The 20,944-nt window shown below is 37.6% G+C and overlaps 1 protein-coding gene and 1 long non-coding RNA gene across 2 annotated transcripts in view; one reads left to right on the top strand and one right to left on the bottom strand.

The window, feature by feature from the left end:
- The window catches only part of LOC144378598 (uncharacterized), a 154,117-nt gene extending 134,846 nt beyond the window's left edge, over positions 1-19,271 (top strand). The window contains exon 3 of the long non-coding RNA XR_013440440.1: positions 17,379-19,271. This is a non-coding gene — a long non-coding RNA (uncharacterized LOC144378598). The remainder of the gene's footprint in view (positions 1-17,378) is intronic.
- Positions 1-20,944, bottom strand: part of E2f7 (E2F transcription factor 7) — a 41,964-nt gene that overhangs the window by 6,123 nt on the left and 14,897 nt on the right. The window contains exons 5-11 of the mRNA XM_005330440.3: positions 18,566-18,856; positions 17,223-17,381; positions 15,771-15,905; positions 4,521-4,703; positions 3,969-4,041; positions 1,540-2,023; positions 216-471 (exon numbers count right to left, since the gene is read on the bottom strand). Of these exons, the coding sequence (XP_005330497.2) occupies positions 216-471; positions 1,540-2,023; positions 3,969-4,041; positions 4,521-4,703; positions 15,771-15,905; positions 17,223-17,381; positions 18,566-18,856 (1,581 nt within the window). The remainder of the gene's footprint in view (positions 1-215; positions 472-1,539; positions 2,024-3,968; positions 4,042-4,520; positions 4,704-15,770; positions 15,906-17,222; positions 17,382-18,565; positions 18,857-20,944) is intronic.

The following is a 20,944-nucleotide window of genomic DNA, read 5'->3' as shown; positions in this document are numbered from 1 at the left end:
CTGTTTTCCTGTTGTCCTGCTGTTGGTGAAGCAGAGCAGCCTCATCCTTCATTTTATACATGAAGAAAACAAGGAGGCTGAAAGTAAAATGGCAATATGTAGCAGCCAAGTCAATGAACTTCTTTCTTTGGTCAGATGACACAGACAAAAATTTAAAAATTCAATTTATGATTCAAATCCCACAGGGACTCTTAAGACATGATGATATCTCTTACCAGCTGGAGACTGCACATAAAGACACTGCAGCAAAGAGGGCTCTTTGGTACTTTCATTTTCTTTTGAAGGCTTTTCAGTATCTATATTTTTTGAAGAATTTCCACACTCAGCAGAAGTGAAGCAGTTTGCTGCAGCCTTTCCTGAAACCTCTTCTGCAACAGGGAGTTGACTATTCACATGAGCATCTTCCAGGGGCATGGATCCCCTGTTTCCCGTTGACTTGGGAGACGCAAGGTCTGTGGAACCTGAGGATTTCTAAGCATAACCAAACCAGGAAGCAGAAAAGCAAGTCAAAATTCCAGTACTGTCTTATAATAGGTTTGTCAAAATACCTAATACAAAAACAAAAAAAGTACAACACAGCTGTGTGCCTCAATGACTGTGTATGTTCTTTTCATCCTATTTATAGGAAAAGCGTGAAGATGGATGTAATGCCATGTCTATCTAGACTTATGACTCCTCAGTTAGAAATGATAAAGATTTTAGTAATGGAAATCTGGCCCTGATGTTTAGATTATGAAATAATTTTCTGAGCTGTTAACACAAAAAGGATGTTGATGCTGCAGTCTCATGTGGCCTTCTAAGAACTGTGGGCTGGCTCAAAGCCACATCAATGGTCTAAGATGTGTTTGTCAGTCTTTCACTTTGGATCTGCAACCCCAAGCTATAAACAAAATTAGGAAAATTCATCCTGGCAAGAGTAGAAAAGAAAGGTTCATAATTAATGGAATGACTTCCATGCAGTGTGCCCAGCTGACTCCTGAAAACTGTTCTAAGGACAGTCCTTCTGCTTCATATTTTACTGGGCACATTTCATTAACCTCTGCATGGCTACTAAGTGGGGAATGTGGAAAGCTCATATTTTTGTTTTTTATTCATTTTGTAGCTATGCAAATGGACTCACAGGGCAGTAAAGAGAACCAACCAAGTAAGGGCACCACAGCCAATCAGCTAGTACCCATGTTCCTGACTCTGAACTCAGCTGCATCCTGGACTGAGCTGATTATTGCAGGGATTCCAGCTTGATTTTTTTTTTTTTTTTTTGTTAATCACATATAAAAAGACTGGGAAGAAATATGCAAACAGGTTAGCAGTGATTGCACTATGGGTAAGTTAATGGATAGGTTGTTTTCTTCTTTCTTACTGTACTATTTTGTGGCAAGATTTTTTGGGGAGCCAGTTCAGAGTTTAATTATTGATATAAGTGACACATGAAATATCCTTATATTCCAGATTCTATTGGCTATTAGTATCTGTGTGCCTACATTAAGAAGCTCAGGGATAATGGGAAATCACCAGACACATCCACCCATATTCCTTTACCTTGGGCATGACAAGGGATAAGGGGCTATCTTCAAATTCCTGACTTTGTCTTTTAGCAGCGGGCTCATCCTCTTGCAGCTTCCTCTCTACACAGAGGCGCTTCTGAGCTGAGGGTGTGAATGAAGGCTCTGATGCAGCAGGGACTTCTGAGCTTCTGCTGTCTATTTCTGATACAGAATCAGGGGACAGTCCCTCCTGCAAGCTCCCATACAGCATGAACAGTGAGGTGGAGGGCACATATACCAGGGGCTGCCCGGCAATTAGAGCAGGCTTCAAGCTCTCCATGTCAGAGGCTGGGGAAGTAAGCGGGACACCAACTTTTCCATTGAGACCATTCTGCATGGAGAAAGCCTGCAAGTCTGTTTGAGCAACAGAAAATACTTGGTGGGCTAAAGGATTAACACAATAGTCTGAGTCAACAGGAAGGACAGGGTCCAAGCTGCTTGCTGGAGGCACCACTCTCTTACTGGCAAAGGCTTTTGCCCTGTAATAAAAAGAAAAATATAATGAGTACCATCAACTACCACATTCTACCAGCTCTTGACTCTTCACTTAAGAGAGCCCTACAAATCAGGAGTGAGGTACTGCTCAGGGTGGTGTTCAAATATACTCCCTGAGCTTACGTTAGCTTTTCCCAAGGCAGAAGAGCAGCACACTCTGCATGGATGGTTAGGGTTGGAGAGGGGGTGCTGATGTGGGAAGAGCTGATAGGGACTCTCAGATGCTACTTTCATGATTGGCACAGTATCGAACATTTTATACAATTATTACAGTAGTAGCTACTATAATAATTCTCCCCCAACCCCCCACCCGTTTTAATAGTGAGGAAAACTGAAACTCAGAGGTTTAATCAACCTGCCTAAGGCAACTTAGCTCTAAAGTGGTGAAGATGTGCATTATACAATGTTTGATGGCAAAAAGTTTGTGTTCTCAGTCACTTGAAGAAATCTTGGGCAGAGTTTGACTTAAAGAATTTGTCTCAAATTCAGTGTGAAACAAATGAAGTGGGTAGTGAGTAAGGAAATAAGATTATTTAATAAATGATTACTTTGTCATTCTCATTTCACTCTTCTCAGTATTACTACAGAATTCAAGACAGTATATGTCCAAAGTTAAGATCCATTAATTTATGAGCTTATAAGTGATGCTTCTGTCTCTAACATAAAAAACTCCAAATATTCAAAAGCATATTTGCATTGTTAATACATTTTTAGAAAGGGATGAGGGAAATTATTCAAGAAATGGTAAACAAAAGATAGGGGTTTTTCTCCAGCCCTTCTGATGGAATTGCTAAGACCCACTTTGTCCACCTTCTTATCATCCATTTTATTGCTGGGAACAAAATGGAGCACTCAGGGCTACAGAGATGAGAACATCTCTTTAGCCATGGCCTCCCTAAGTGAGGAATCCATATTACTCAGTTGAGAAACTCAACTAGCCCACATGGAGGGTATCAACCACCAACCAATCCCAGCCAATTGCTTTAATCCCATCTCTACCAGCATCACCACCACCTGCCCCCAGATGTTCTTTCTGTCATCTCTGTCTTTTGAGGAAGTCTTGCTGACTCTGTCTTACACTGATTTCCCTTCCTTTCAATCTCTAGCTGACCTGGCTTAGATCTGCACCACAGCAGACCAGAACCAACACAAAGGCTTGTTCTGTGATCCGATCTCCTTCCAATCCCACCTACTCAAAGCAGCCATAAGGTTCTTCTTTACTAAACCTGCAATAGTTCTTTACTATCTAGTGAATCCAAACTCTTCCACCTGGAGTTCAATGCTTCTTGCCAACCTGACCTATACCCAAGTTCTTCTTATGAATGGTGTTTCCTTTTACTATTCTATTTGGACAAATCATGACAGTGAAACTAATCAGATTTTGTCCCTCTGCTTCCTAACCTTGGCTCAGATAAGACCTGGGAATTAGTAGACAAAGTTAGCTATGGTGATCACAAAGTGATTTACGGGATGAAGATGCATCATTTCCCAGTGTCATGTTAGTATAGTGACTTGTTTTTTTGTTTTATGTTTTTTCCCCCAGTATATTATCTTTTAATTTTATTCCCTACATCCTATCATAGCTTAGGGGATGAATTTTTCACACTTTCATGTCCCAGATGCTATGTTTTGAAGTGTTGGGTACAGCAATTCTTTTTTTTTTAAACCATTTTTTAGTTGTAGTTGGTCACAATACCTTTATTTTATTTGTTGACTTTTATTTGGTGTCAAGGATCAAACCCAGGGCCTTGTATGTGCTAGGCGAGCTCTCTACTGCTGAGCCCACTACAATCCCAGCCCCAGGGCACAGCAATTCTAATAAAAATGATGACTTAAATTTTATCTTTTGATGAGTAGCATTTCAATTTTGTCAAAAATTAATAGTACAAAATAGAAAGAATGCACTCTGAGTTTTTAAAGAGTACTTACTGTGAATTGTCTTCTATTTTCTGTCTGTAGACAGCTGCTAGACTTCCAATTTCTAAGGAATAGCCACCTGATCCTGAAAAGGAAAATGAAGATTTTACAATAAGGGATTTATGCATACTAACTACATAAAACAGAATTTATTACTCATAGTTCAAGAATTATAAGACTTTCTCAAAATATGTTCTGGTTTTGATTCAGAAGGAAGTTTCCAGAAGCTGTTAATGGTGAATTCAAATCTCACTAATAATTAGTAAGGAAATCAAACCAAATCAGTGCTATTTTGAATTTCTGAGATATATCGAATAGGTCTACTATGGCAAACCAATTGATCAAGGCTGACCAGATCTATTTCAGGCATGGGGAAATGTCCATATACTGTGAAGTCAGCATCTCCTTTGCTGCCAATAATTACTGTACCTCAGGCAAATGAAAAGCAGACTTCTAAAAAAACAGGCAAGATCTAGAGTCAGATCATTTTAGAATGCTAGCATGTGGGGAGGGCTACAATTACATGGCAACCGATGGATTCCATGGGTCATGTAGGGCAGATACCTTGTTCTCTACACGGGCTGCTGGGTTCTGAGCTCACTTTCCTCTGTATCCTCTCAGAAGTCTGAACTGTGTTAAAGGAACCATAACGAGCCAGCCTCTGTTTTGCACATACTTCAATCTTGCCATATGTTTCTCTTTTTAATTCTGGTAAGACAGATGCAGAAACATCCACTAGTTCTTCATCTAAATAAATGAGAATTGGTAGTGTTATTATACAGCTATAATTCAGGATAAATTTAGTCCTTTGAAGAAATGGCTTTGAACCTATAATTGAAATGAAGTTACCCTATAAATCAAAAACTAAGACAAAGGAATTTTATAAGCCTTGACTCAAACCCCAATTTCTTTCAATGTACTCATTTTTTTAAAGTTAGTGGATGACTATAAAGTAAGAATGAATCCATATATATTCTAAAATTATCTGAACTGCAACAAAAGTAGAGCAAGATGTTCTTTAACCCAAATTAGAACAGGCCTGACATTTTAATGCTCTGTTGGGGCAGAGAGTATCAAAGGAAAACCTGACCATGTTCAACCCAACATGCATATTTTCAGATTCACTTTCAAGATAATTGAGATCAGCTCTTATGCCAAAGCTCTAGGGCAATGAGTAGGAGAATCTTTGTTTTCTATTGTACTTTATTATTTCTTTCTTATGCAGCAGGAGGCTCAGTTACTAAGTGACCAAAAGAATAAGGTCAACAGATTTTGTGGTTGAAATGCTACAGAACAGTGAGGATAATAGAAGCCATTTTGTGCTTAAAGGGTTAGGATAGAACTTCCCATGTAGACTCTGGCAGTTATTCCTATTTGTCCAGGTAGTCATTTCTTCCTTGCTTGTTTTTTCTAAGCTTAAAATATGCCTATTTTAATTATAAAACTGATTTAATACACTGAAAAGTACAGCAAGACTTACATTTTATAAAATGCCTACTTTCATGTTAAAGCAACTTTAAAATTGAAACAAAAGAAACCTTATCATTTTGTTTTTAATATAACAAAAGCCCAATAAATGTTCCTTTTAGAAAATCAAATCACAGAACCATAAAGAAGAAAATTAGACCAAGTCAGAAACAGGGACCATATTTGCCCTCCATCCTGAATTGAATAAAAACATTTGACAAAATATATAAACAATCGCTTTTAGGACACTGGACATCAGACAGTGACCCCTTAGGGACAGGTATAAGGTGAGTTCTATGACTGTCTTGAAGCCAGAGGAAAGACTGAGTACATTATGTGGAGACATTAAAGAAAAAAGTCTAAATCAAATATTTAGAGGTAAAATACTGAAGATGAAAAATAGTGTATGAGACTGATGATAGATTAGACAGTAAGGGAAAAATGAAAAAAGAAAAGTGAACTTGAAGATATAGCAAGAGAATATGTGAAGAAATAATAACTGGAAATTTGCCAGATTTGAAGAAAACTTTAAACCTATAGATCCAAGAAGCTCAACAAACCCAAGACCATGAAACACAAGGTACACCAAGTCACACATCATCAAATTGTTTAAAGTCAGTCATAGAGATAAATTTTAAAGCATTGACACATTATATACAGAAGAGGATGACAGCAGATTCTTTGTTAAATAATGCAAGCTAGCAGACAGTGGAGCAAGTTCTTTAAAATGCTGAAAAGAAAAACTTTTGGGCTGGGGAGGCAGCACAATGGTAGAGCAGTTGCCTACCATATGTGCCCTGGGTTCAATCCCAAGCACCATAAAAGAAAAAGAACAAAAACCAAACCAAACCCCAGCACCAGAAAAGAAAAAGAACAAAACAAAACCCTTTAACCTAGCATTCTTTATCCAGTGAAAATATATTTCAGATCTAAAGGTGAACTAAAGATGTTTTCAGACATACAGCAGTTGGAAGAATTCTTTACTGGCAAATCAGTACAACAAAATGTTTTTAAAAGTCCATCAAACAGAAGAAAAATGATACTAAATGGAAATCTACATCTACCAAAAGGTAAGATGTTTACCAGAAATGGTAGCTATAGGAAAAGATAAAATCGTTTTTATTAAAATAGTTTTAAAAGATGATCATCTATCTAAACTAAAAAAATGCATGGTGGGGTTTATAATATACACAGGAGTAAAATGTTTGACAATAATAGCATAAAGGACAGGCAGGAAAAATGAAAGGTGAGGTTCTTATACATGTTGTATAATATCACTTGAAAATAGACTGTGATAAATGTATACAATGAACCCTAAAGCAGCCACTAAAATAATACTAAAGAGTTACAGCTGGGGCTCAGGTTGTGGTCAGCAGTAAAGTGCTCACCTAGCACAAACGAGGCCCTGGGTTCAATCCTCAGCACCACATATAAATAAATAAAATAAAGGTATTGTGTCCAACTACAACTAAAAACCAAATATTAAAAAAATAGAGTTACAGCTAATAAGCCAACAAAGAAGTTAAAATGGAGACCAAAAATAATAATAATAATAATAAATTCAAATGAAAAACAAACAATGAGCAGATGGGACACATTGAATACAAAAAGCAAGAAAATAGATTACAGATTAGGAATTGTGTAACATGTGAACGGTCTAAATAATACAGAAAGCAGAAATTATCAGATTAGATTAAAAAATAAACAACAATACAGTGCCCACCAGAAACACCCTAAATGATATAAATTGCTTACAAGTAAAAGGATGAAGAATATATACTATGCTAATGAATGGAAAGCTGAAGTGATTATCTTACTATCAGATAAAGTAAATCTTAGGGCACAAAATGTATCATCAGGAATAAAGAAGATTATTTCATAATAATAAAAGAATTCATCATGAAGTTATAGCAATCCCAAATTCATAGAGCAGAACTTGATAGAACTGCAAGAATAGACAAATTTGCAATTACAGATCTCAATATCCATCTATCAATAATTGATAGAACAAGTAAAGAAATAATAAGGATATAAAAGAATTGGATAATAAGGATATAAAAGAATTGGATAACACTATCTACTAATCTGATCTAGTTATCATTTATAGAATATTCCACCCAATAACAATATACATGCTTTGTAAGTGTTCACAAAATATTTACCAAGATGGATTATGTGCCTCAAAAAATAAATCTCAATAAATTTAAAAGGATTCAAACTATAAAAAGTATGTCTTCTAATCAAATGGAATGAAATCAATGAAAGATATTTGGGAAATTCCAGCACATTTGGAAATTAAAATGCATGTCTAAAAAACTTGTGAAACTGAAGAAATTTAAAAAAAAATTTATTTGAAATTCAAAATGGAACCATATCAACTAAAGAAGTACTGAGTAGGAAACTTACATTACTAAAATGCCTCTTAGAAAAAAAAGAAGATGTCAAGTTTAGAACTTCAGCTTTTACCTTAAGAATCCAGAATAAGAATAAGAAGAAAGGAAATAATAAAGAAATTACCTGAATAGCCCTATAGCTATTAAAGAAAAGTAATCTATAGCTAAAAACCTTCTTAGGTTAGGCCAAATGGCTTCATTGATAAATTTTACCAAATATTAAAGAAAAAAAACACTAATTATATAAAAATTCTATTTGGGATGGACTACTTTACAAAACAATGTCAGAGGCCAATATTATGATACCAAATGGATGAGCAGACTAGGACAATAGTTGAGAGAGTCCAGAAATGGTACTTTACATATATGGCCAATTTATCTTCAATAAAGGTTCAAAGTTTGGAAGAGAAAGGACAATCTTTTTTTTGTTCCTTAAGAATTTAACCTTTATTTTATTTGTTGTTGTTGTTTATGTGATGCCAAGGAATGAACCCAGGGCCTCACCAGTGCTAGGCAAGTGCTCTACCGCTGAGCCACAACCCCAGCTCCAGTTAGTCTTTTTTAATAAATGGTGCTGACACAAGTAGATGTTTGTTTTTGAAGAACCTCTACTGTTTTTCATAATGATTACTTTACTATCCCACCACTAGTTTATGAGAGTCCTTTCTCTACATCCTTGCCAACATTTGTCTTTTTGATAATAGTCATTCTAATGGGAAATGACATTTCATTGTGGTTTTTGATTTACATTTCCCTGATAATCAGTGATACTGAACGTTTTTTGATGTATTTATTGGCTATTTGTATATTCTCTTTTAAGAAATGCCTATTCAGGTTTTTCACAAATTTTAAAATTAGATTATGCTTTGCTGTTGAGTTCCTCATATATTCTGGAAATTAATCCTTTGCCAGATAAATAGTTTACAAGTTTTCTCCCATTCTATAGATTGTCTCTTTACCGTGGTTTCCTTTACAGAAGCCTCTTAGTTTGATGTAATCCCATTTGTCAGTAAAACTTGCTGACTGTGTTTTTGGGGTCCTCCAATGTATGTTCTTGCTGTCCTTGAAAATCAGTTGACTATTAATACATGGCATTATTTCTGGTTTCTCTATTCTGTTCCATTAGCTTGTTTTTATGCCAATATGTTGTTTTGGATACTATAGCTTCATATTAACTCAGGTATCATAATACTTACATCTTTATTGTTTTTGCTCAGGACTGCTTTGGCTATTTGGGGTTTTCTGGGGCTCCATACAGATTTTAGTTTTGTTTTTTTCCTTCTCCACTTATGAGGACAATGGCATCGATATTTGATAGGAATTGAAATAAATCACTTTGGGTAATATGGACATTTTAACATTCTTGCAATTCAAAAACTGATATCTTTCCTTGTTTTTCTTTTCTTTTTTTTTTTACTATCCAGTTTCTTTTATCAGTGTCTGTAGTTTTTGTTGTATGCATCGTTTACTTCCTTTGATATTTTCTAGGTGTTCTGATTGTTTATTTTGTAGCTATGGTGAATGGAATTACTTTCCTTGAGTCCTTTTCCTCAGCAATTTTGTTATTGGTGCTGTTTTAGTCAGCTTTTTCCGCTGCTATGATGAAAGGACCCGACCAGAACAATGCTAGAGGAGGAAAAATTTATTTAAGGGCTCATGATTTTAGAGGTCTCAATCCAGAGACAGCAGGCCCCATTCCTTGGGGCTCAAGGTGAGGCTGAATATAATGGTGGGAGAGCGTGGTGGAGGGAAACAGCTCACATGATGATCAGGAAGGAGAGAGGGAGAGGGACTCTACTCTCCAGATATAAAATGTATACTCCACAGCCACACCTCTAACGAACCAACTTCCTCCAGCACACCCCACCTGCCTCCAGTCATCAGTTATTCCCATTAGGGATTAATTCGCTGTTTAGGTTAAGGCTATAACCCAATCATTTCTCCTCCAAACCTTCTTGCATTGTCTCACAAATGAGCTTTTGGGTCTATAGTAGTGTTCTGGTCTATAGTAGTGTTCCATTCTAAAGTTTCTTTGTTGATTCAAACCATAACAGTGCATAAAAAAGCTACTAGGTTTTATATGTTGATTTTGTACTCTGCAACCTCACTGAATTAATTTATCACTTTTAAATTTAATTTAATTTATCACAGTTTTCTGGTGGAGTCTTTAGGTTTTTCTATACATAAAATCATGTCTGCCAACAGGGATAATTTGACTGTTTCTTCTTTTCTGATTTAGATACCCTTATTGCTGTGGCTAAACTTCTAATACTTTATTAAATGAGAATGGTGAAAGTGGACATCCTTGACTTGTTCCTGATCTTAAAGGAAATGATTTCAGCTTTCTTCCATTCATTATAATGTTTGTTGTGGGTTTGTTACATATAGCACTTATTGGGTTAAGGGACATTCTTTCTACACTTAATTTTTTGAGGAGTTTTTAATCATAAAGCAATGTTAAATTTTATTACATGCCTTATCTGCATCTGTTGAGATGATCACACAATTTTGGTCCTTTGTTCTGTTGCTATATTACACATTGATTTTTATATGTTGAAATATCCTTGCATCCCAGGAATAAATCCCAATTAATCATGGTGTATAATTTTTATGTCCTATTCAATTCAGTTTGGTAATGTTTTATTGATCATTTTTTGCATCTGTTAATCAGAAATATTGGTCTATAGCTTTCTTATTTGTTGTTGTTGGTTTTAGTATTAGGATGATGCTGGCACCACAGAATGAGTTTGAAACCCCTTACCGTGAAAACCTTGGAATAGAGAGTTGGCATTACTTCTTTAAATTTTTGGTAAAATTCAGAAGTGAAATCATCCAGTCCTGGGCTTTTCTCTGACGGGAGACTATTACTGATTCATTGTTGTTACTTGTTATCAGATTTTCTACATCCTCATAGTTTAATTTTGGTAGGTTATATTTGTCTAGAAATTTGTACATTTCTTTAAGGTTTTCAATTTGTTGGTATATTTGGTCATATGGGATCCCAGTGATCATATATATTTGTTATTAGTTGTAATGTCTTCTTTTTCCATCTGATTTTATTTGGCTCCTGGTCTATAACAGTGTTCCATTCTAAAGTTGCTTTCCTGATTCAAGTGGATACTACTTTCAGTGATAAAAGTTGAAGTCTCCCACTATTACTGTATGACAGTCTACTTTTCCTTTTATATCTACTAATCAACATTATATAATTGGGTGCTCCAGTGTTAGGTGCATATATATCCACAATTTGTCAAATGTAGTAAGGTTTTTTTTTGAGTTTCCTGAAGGGGATAGTCTGTCTTTTCTAAGATTTAGAAAGTTTACAGTAATTACTCCACTTAATAGTTTTGTATGTCTTTTCCCCTTCTACTAACTTGCTTAATGGTATCTCATAAATCTTAAGAGGCTTTAAAAAAACTTTTTTTTTTTTAAACTGGACTAGGTTATTTCAAAAGACCTTTCTTTAAGCTCAGAAATCCTTTTTTCTGCCTGATCTGTTATGTTGTTTAGCTCTTAACCATTTTTTTTTTTTTTACACTTCAGTTATTTAGTTCCAAATTAGTTTGGTTCATAGTGATGATCTTCCTAATTCCATTGAATTGTCTGTCTGTATTCTCTTTTCTCATTAAGTTTCTTAAATCATTCTTCTGAATTCTTTGTCAGGCAATCTATTGATTTCCTTTTATATAGCATGTTTCTTTGTAGACATCATATTACCTTTTATGTTTTCCATACTTCCTGTGTCCTTACTTTAATATTTGTGCACTTGGTTGATGAAGTGACTATCAATTTTATTGGGTGGCTTTCAGTGTAACAGATTTTCTCTTGGTCGTATGTCTTAGGACCTTGGACAGGCTATTTTGACTTTGATTCCAGGTAGATGTTATACTGCAGTGTTTGTGCAGCTTCTTTAGCTGTAATCAACATCAGCATTGTCTGCACCTGATTCAGTGGCTTAGGCTGCAGAGGTTGTGGGCTTGCACTACCAGCTGGGATCAGATATTTTAGGTGGGGTGCCTGTTTTCTGGCAGCTCTGAATGCCCATCAGTTTCTACAGGCTGCATGGAAAGAGTGCTACCATTGTGGACTCACATGAGTATAGCACAATGTGCCTGATAACAAGGTATCCATCAGTGTCCGAGGATTGCATGGGGATAGGCCTCACCAATGGGCCCAAACTGTGCACCTGTCAATGTCTGAGGACTATGCAGATGAATTCTCAAAATCTCTAGAAACCAAATGCTCAGGGTAAATTGCCTAGCTCCTTCCAGGGACTAGTGGGAAGGGGGTATTTGGCTGTTTTCTAGAACCCTTGATAGGCTGGGCCACTTAGGGAAGGCTGCTTCTCAGGATCATGGATGGGTAGGCAAGGACATTCAACTCTTCCAGGGGCTCTGCAGACAAAGCTACTCAACACATGCTTCACAGCTGCTTCCTGAGACTGAAGGTGTAAGCAGGAACGTCTATCTGATTTCAGAGCAGCAGGAGCATGGGCAAGGCCACCTCATGATCTCCCAATGACCCTTGCAGGGCAGTCACTCAGGGTGGGTTGCCCAGGTGTCTCCTAGGGATATGGGAGGGTAAGTGGAGTTACCCTGCTGGCTCATAGGGCTTAGGTTGCTGATTTGCCAGGGGCAACTTTCTAGAATCCTGGGTGGTAGTCTTAAGAGGGCACTCAGCAGGTGCCTCAGCAAGAAATAGCACAACATGGGCTAGGTTCTTTCTCAAGGGCCAGGCAGTGTAACCTGGTAGCTTCCAAACTGGACTCAGAGCCTCTTTGTTTTTTCTTTCCTTGCTGAGCAAAGTCTTCCTTGGTTCAGGACTGACCTGGAGAGACTGGATGAAAAATGCAGTGTGCTTAGTTCCCTTCTTTAGATGGGTATGTATCTCTGTGCTCCATAATGTTTCTGTCCACGCAGCACTCCAGTAAAATAGCTGTTTTTCTTTGTTTTGATTCTTGTGTGAAAAAGAAAGTGCAGTAGTCACCTCTAGTTAGCCATCTTGCTTACATCACCCTTGGGAGCCATTTTAAGTAACAAAACCATTAACACAAAGCACAAAAATATAAAAACGTGATACTACAAAGACTGAAACTAAAAAAAGGAATCTTGTTCAACCAAGGTGTGTACTGGGAAACTCAAATTTTCTGCATGTCCACAAATGACTGTGACAATGCCAATGAGTGTTGTCTTTGGAGTTACAAATAAATCTTACTGGGCAGATAAATTCACAACTATGGTATCTGTGAATAATGGACAACAACTATACATAATTCATTTGTAAAAAAAAAAAAAAAATCTAGAAACACAAACAAACCTACCTAAAGAGGCAAAAAGAAGATTAGTGGTTGCCTAGGGATGGAAATGAAGGCCAGGAGGGAAGAAATACAAAGGAGCAGAAAAGACTTTTGAGGGTAATAGGTGATGAATATACTCAGTTTTGTGATTATTTCACAGGGGCATTATAAGTTTTACATTTTCAAAAACATCAAATTGTAACTAACTCCATGCTATTTATTATATGCCAATGACCCCTCAATAAAGCAGTTAAAAGTAAAACACCTATATCTATATCAAATGTGCCATACTGGTGGGAAAGACAAGAAGACATATTTATGAAATTTAACCCTGATGAACTGCTACTCTAGGGGTGAAGGAAAGTGAGTCAAGGAATCAAAGGTGACTTGATGATCCAGACTTGATTGCTGGTTTGATGATGTTATCAGTAATGGAACCAGGGAATACAGAAAGAGAACCAGGTTTGTGAAGGTCAGAGAATACTGGTTCACTTTGAGGTTCCCGACCTGATGCCAAACTGTTTTCCCCACATCAGATCACAGAGTTCTCTCAGCTGCTGTCCCACTGGTTGTGAACATGAACTTGATTTCTTTACACCAGCTCATGTCCCCAGTGATAATTTTGTTCAAGGCATCAACACTTTTAGCCCTTTCTGTTAATCTCCATATTCAAGGACTCCTGGTCATTTCTGCTCATTATATCTAGTGCAAATTTCTTGGCCTAACTTTTAAGGCCTTCCAAAAGTGTGGTCCCATCTGATTATATTTTATCTCATGTACTCTTTTTTCTTTTCTTTTTAACCTTTATTTTATTTACTTATTTTTATGTGGTGTTGAGGATCAGATCCAATGCCTTGCATGTGCTAAGCGACCACTCTACCACTGAGCCCCAGCCCCAGCCTTTATCTCATGTACTCTTAATCCTACTCTCTGCATTTAAATCAGAGTGGCTCATCTCTCCAGCACATCCCAGATTTATTCTCACATATGCCATTTTTTCACCCCTCTAAAACCTAAGAGTCTATCAGAACTGAACCTGTATCCTCTTACATATGCTAATTATGCACCTTCTGTAGAAGCTTATTAGTCAACTAACATAATCAAGGCACTGTTCTTAGTACTATGAGGTGATGCAAGATGAATAATGATGCCTGGCCCCAAATGTACAGGGCAAGGGAAAACCCACAGTATCAACTTTATCAAGTAAAACATCACAATACTAAATTGTAGTTGCTAAAAGGAGATAGTCTTCTCTGGGTGATTAGAGAAAGCATCAGGTAAGAGTTGATAACTGAGCCACATCTTGAAGGCTGAGTAGAATATAGTCACATGCCATTTGAAGATGCTTGGACCAAGGACAGATCATATTATACAGCCGTGGTCTCATGAGATCATATTGCCTAGTGACTTTATACTAGTCTTAGTTTGTGTATCATGATGAAATCTCCTAATAACACATTTTTCTGAACATGCGCCTGTTAAGTGATGTGTGCCCTATTAATGTTGAAAAGCAGACGGTTTCACAGGTGAAGAGAACAGAAGCCAAAGGCAGAGAAGCAGAAAATGGCAAAATTGTATATATCATGAAGGCGGGGACTGCATCACAAACATCTTAAATTTCTCATAGCAAGTAGGACAGTAATCAGCACAATCCGTACTTACTAAGTACTTGGTGTGTTGAATTATACTTGATTTTAAGATTTCATCTAGCTCCTAAGTGAATAATGTGTATTTAACAAGTGAGATAGAGAATGATATCTTTTATAAGCCTGAGTTAAGTGGCATGAATTTACACCACTAAAGCCGAAATTGAAAGGATAATTTAAAAATAACTTTAATGGCTTTTTCCCAGGCATATCTGTTGCAGTAGGATCTAGTCCCTGATTGCTTAGATATTACCTGTGCAATAAGCAGAAGATAATACCACCTTTCACATCAGTTTAGTTAAAATTATGACATTTTTAACTTTACAGATCAATTACAAAAGGGCTCATTATATCCATATTACATTTAGAAGCAATCTTACCATATATTAGATTTACAAAAAAATAGTAACTGACATAGTTTTTACATTATTTGGGATTTCACTGAAAAATAATGTTTTATTCTGCTAATATAGAAATAATCAGAGTTCAATAGAAACATCACTTTAAATTCTTACTCCCAAACTTCCAGGCAAAAGCTCCAGAACAAAATAAAAAATTATGAAGAGCTGTAATTTTTTAAAATTTTTATTTTTTAAATTTCTGGAGGGACTAAACCCAGGGACACTTTACCATCAAGATAATCCCTAGTAGCGGTTTTTATTTTTTATGTTGAGACAGGGTCTCACTAAGTTGCTAAGTGGACAGTCCTCCTGTCTCAGCCTTCTCAGTTATTGGGATTACAGGCGTGCAACACTACACCCAGCAAAAACTGTAATTTAATAGTTGTAGACATGCCTATGATGATAAGCTTCTAGTTCCCTTACTACTGTGAGCCAACCAGTACATACCATTTTTAGGCTAATAAAATGAGTGAAATCACTACCCTAATTTTGTATGTCACATGGATTATTGAGAAAAGAAGATCAACTTCACTGTGTGGTAGATGACAACTTGGAAAAGGAATTAGGGATTATAATAAAAATAGATCCCTAGCAAAACCATGCCTCCTTACCACTGGTGCTGAAGTCCACAGGCCCGATCCATTTGAAGGCTGGTTTACGGCCTCGCTCTTCTGTTACATGCACTTTCTTTATCAGAGCCAAGCTGGTCAGAACATTGGCTATATCATAGAGGCGTCGTACCTTTGCTTGAAGATATAAAACACAATTATGGTCATCCCTTCTGTGACACCATTAAATTTCAGTTTATGTGACAAGTAATGTTTTTCAGATATCATATAAACCTCAAAAGGGGTGGGGTGGGATGAGACTAATGGCTCTATCATGAAAGTACCCAAGATTTATGCATTGGATGTGTATGAAGACAAATATTAAAGGAAGGTCACTATGTCCTTCCATTTCCACAACTTCACACCTCTTAGAAGAGAGCATCTGGTGAAAGGCAGGGAGCACTGTGATTGCAAAAACACCATGGGAGGACATGATTAAATGCTTAATAAATGTAATTCTGATATGTGGCCCATCAAGAGCTTGTCCTGAGTTTTCTCCCAGCAAGAGGTTGTGGCACCTGCTTCACAGGGAGCTGGCCTGTAAAAATGACAGGGATTCCCCAGGTCTTCCTACAAGGCTGCACTCCTGGGAACACAGGAATTCAATGTCATGAGGTACAACTGTGCTAAAGATAGCAGCTCCTCATCTGGCATTCTGCAGTGTGTTCTCTGAATCTTACGGTTTGGGGAGAGACCTTTGAAAAATGCAGATATTAGGAGAAAAACCATAAAGTATTTCTATTCAAGAAACTTAACAGGTATGAAATCCACCTGACTCCAAGACTGAGATGAAGCAAAGGCATTGGATTATTGTCTAAAAATATCAAGTTTTCACCATCATCCTAACAGATTTGGATTTTATCCAGGCATTTCACCCGCAAGGTAGCCATCATCCTAGTTTGGTGGGGGGAAACAGGTAGAAGCTAGCAAATGATAAGCTCATGATTTCCCAGCTTGAAAGGACTGCCAGGAGCCCAGGGCACTGATTCAATGGATAAGGAGGATGGCATTAAGTGTGTCATCTGGAAAATCTCTACCTGTCCAGCAGCCACGTCCCACCACCCTGGGCCCTGACCATTCCTCTGTTTCTTACCTGTAGACAACTTTCATCTCCACCCTTCAGAAGAGTAGGCAGGGGGTGGGGAAAAAAGGGGAAAGAAAACTCAGATATTCTGCCTCTAAAGAGAAATGCAAAGTAATCCATACCCTCCCTGACCGTTGTTCTTGGGATGGCATTCTGCTTCTACTGTACCCTGTAACAGTTGAGGAAAAGGCTTCTGACAGGAATTTAATAGAAATTCAATTATGTGACTAGCTTATCCTCACAGCAAAAGAACTTTTATGAGCACATTCCTCAAAAATAGTATGTATATTTTTTAATCTCAGAGGTAGAAGATACCAACATATGAAATACCACCCTTTTGTGCTTAAATGGATTGAGGTGAAAATTCTTACTTTTAAATTTACTATGATCTGGGGTATCCTGGCTTTCTTCTATCAGTATCTTGGCAGCCACATCCAAAGTAACAATCTTGGTTTTGGAGACAAGGAACAGCATGACAAACTTCTGACTCATAATTCTCAGAGACTTATCTTTTCTACTGTTTGCAGATGCTACACAGGGGAGGAAACAAGAACATCAAAACATGGAATTTACCACATGAAAGACTATCTTTGGATAGTTGTTTGCCATAACTATCCAATGCCACCAGCATATGGAAGGATCATCCTTGTCACAGGCAGAAGCCTACTGGACACACATCACAAATATCAGCTCATAAAGAAATAAGAAGGATTTTCTTATGGCCTATAAAATCACTCTGTCATATGCATAACCTCTTACGTGTATTTAAAATTGCTCTTAACACTTTATACTTATATGTTATAAAACAGAATCTATGTGATAATTTTCCTGAAGGAACATTTTGAAAAGATTTGTAGGCAGATAAAAAGAGAGGGTAGGGATCAGGAACTGTTTACAGAACGTCAACTCTCCTCTCAAAGGCAAGAACTCCATTTTTCTTTCTTTGAACTCACAATATAAAAAATATACCCAAAAAACATAGTTAGGTGCCCTATTCAAGAGTTTTCAGAAACAGGGGAACAGATAAGATCTACATAAACAGACTCATTAGATGTGTGCCTTGTGGACGGCAGGTAAACCACCCCGGGCAGGTAGCTGCGGAAGGATAAGTGCTGCCTCGTGGGGTGCAACTAAAAGGCCTGACTTTTAGTGAATCTAATAAAAACCAAGCCCACCCTTTTTTCATGCTTTGTCATCTTGCCAACGAGGAGGAGGGTGAGAATGATGAAGATCAATGGCAAATATGGGAAGAAAAATACTAGCTGCGGAAAGGCAAGAACAATGCAGATACAAATTTTTTAAATTCTGTACAAAATGAAGAAGAGGGTTGTCTGTCTTTTTATCAATACTTTGTTAATGAGGCTCTCTTCTATGTAATCTACTCCAACATATAATTAAAAAATTGAGAAGATAACTTCAAATAAATTATCATAAAAAGAAAACAGAATGGGCCCATCAATCTATAACGGGGAGCACTACATGATCCATGGTCCAGACATGCTAAATACCAGGTGAACTCCACCAGACTGATTTTAAGTCAGGTGCGGTGCTGATGGCCCAGTTGGGAAGCCATCTGTCTCCCTTTCTTCAGTGAAAAATTAAGGGACATTTTCCTCTGGGTTATCAATGTGGCACTTCTCATTCTACTAGTGAGTCTCTTCAGAAAAGATCATCGCTCTTTCTGCCATTATTCATGAGGTTACAGTGGACTCACAAGAGGGATAGTCAGGTTCAGAGAAATCCAGTAACTGTTGATCTTGGGAATCTGGACAACCATCTTTTCTGCGTTCTCCAAATTTATAATCCATCAGGTCCAGTTCCTTCTGTTGGAGGTAGGCCATCTGCTCTTCATATTTCTGCTCCTCTCCAAGTCTCTGGAGGGTCCTCAGGGTTTTTGGCAGGCTATGCCGTCCATGCCAGCCATACTGATTCTTGGCCACCCGGCTGACCAGATGCAGTGACTCTAGCACATTTACAATGTCATAGATGCGTCTCCTTTCCACACCTGTTTGAAAAACAGAAGCAAACAGACATGATGCAGATGAACATGGACCAAGTCTGGGAACTACTTTGTATGGTGCCCAATGAAATGCCCATCAGATGTGAATGATCAATAAATTCAACCTGTAAGGATGCAAACAACAGAATTTTTTTTTCTTCTTTTGAGGCAGTCCTCAAACAGATCTAATCTAGAACACCCTCCTCAAGATGGTGAATAGTTCCATCTGCGTGACATAATGGTAGCACCTACTCTTTAGACCCATCAGGATAACCACACGAATATTTGTACATATTGAACTGGTAGTACTGAATAATATGCATAACAGTATGTCTACTGGATGAATGATGAATGGATGGATGATTGTGGCTTGTATTCCCAATTATACAGACTATAAAATAAACTAACAACTGCCACATTATTTTGGACAATCCTTTCTTAGGGTTTGAATGATGTGAAAATATAACCTTGAAAACTTTCTTTTCTGTGAGGAGGGGTACTCGGGATGGAACCCAGGGGACTGTACTACTGAGCCACATCCCCAGCACTTTTTATTTTTTATTTTGAGACAGGGTCTCACTGAGTTGCTTAGGGCCTTGCTAAGTTGCTGAGGCTAGCCTTGAACTTGCAATCTTACTGTCTTGGCTCATAAGTCGCTGAAATTACAGATGCGCGACACCATGCCTCGCTAACTTTGAAAACTCTTAATGGCCCAGTGAAGCAAGTGAATGGTAAAAGGCCTTTGGGTACCCTTTTCAAATGGCTAGAGGAAGCTATATCCAGGGCTGGAAGAACATGAGTCTCCTTTTTCTCATCATGGCTATTGACAACTCTCCCTGTGTTCTCTTTTACCATATTCTGCTAAGCAGTCCAACAATGAAGCACAGACAGGTGACCACTGCAATTCTGCAATTCATCAGCTTCCTCCCACTTTCCCTATACTACTGAAGTAGCTAAGATTATGAGTTATCCACTGAATTACCAAAAATAATCACTGTGGAGGGCTCTGGGTCAGACTGCCTAGATTTGAATCCTTGATCTATCTCTTACTAGTTGGGTGATCCTGGAAGTTATTTAACCTTTCTGTGCCTTGGAATTTATCTCATAAAATGATGAGGATTAAATGTGACCATAAATGTAAAGGGTCACCAGTTGGTGTTAATTTTCTCTAAATATTTTACATAGCATTAGAGATAACCTAAAATCCCTGCTAACATAAGAGGTCACAGTAGAAAGAGATTTTTTAAAAAGTCTCATGTCTAGGACTCATTCTGTTGTGCAACAGGCCCCCAGGCCCACTGTTCTTTTTTGCTCTCATCTAAGTATCCATAACAAAAACCTTACAAAAAACCAGACCAGCTACAAAGATTCCCTCTTTCATTGCACATGCCAGAAGCTGTTATATAATCAGATCAGACTCAGTGAATATAGCTTTAGGCCCTTCAAAGATTTAATGTGAGAAAGCCACCAAATTAAAAGGAAATTCTGGAGCTGAGGGGAAGTTCTATCACACATACAAAGGGGCACTTCACAGTCACATCAGAACATTTTAGCTCATGACCCTGAAAAATCTGCCCTACTCGGAAGTTTAGGCTTTGGTAGCAGGTGCCTGCAAGAAGGTGCTGGCAGGAGCAGCCAGCAGCCCCTTGACCACAAGTGCCTGGTTCTTGATTCCAGTTTGTTTTCACATATTAACAGATCTTGTTTAGAGTGTGACAATCTATAAACCTTCCCATTAGAAATGTCATGTGAATGCAAGTGAGACACCCCAGGGCCAGCCATATGCCCAGCTATTTTGTTATTTCATATTTGATAACAAGCTGTTAAGTCTCCATCTAGTGGCTAGACATCCCAGGCAAAATAAAAGAAGATCCTGACCACTTGGAGAATAAGATGTTTATCTATGCACAAAGGGTGCTTAGCGGGTAGTATTGGTAAAAACCAATCTAGCAGTTACTTGTCTGCTTAATCATTCACAATTTCAATCTTTAACTGGGGGTTGATGCACTAAAAAGTTCCATTTCACAGGTCTTTAGACCTATAGATTACTCTGGGGGCTTGCTCTCTCAGAAAGGTTCCCCCTAGCATTCAGCC

This window comes from Ictidomys tridecemlineatus, chromosome 6, assembly GCF_052094955.1.
Source record: "Ictidomys tridecemlineatus isolate mIctTri1 chromosome 6, mIctTri1.hap1, whole genome shotgun sequence".
NCBI lineage: Eukaryota > Metazoa > Chordata > Mammalia > Rodentia > Sciuridae > Ictidomys > Ictidomys tridecemlineatus.
The sequence above is the reverse complement of the archived record's forward strand: the minus strand, read 5'-3'. Positions and strand labels throughout refer to the sequence as shown.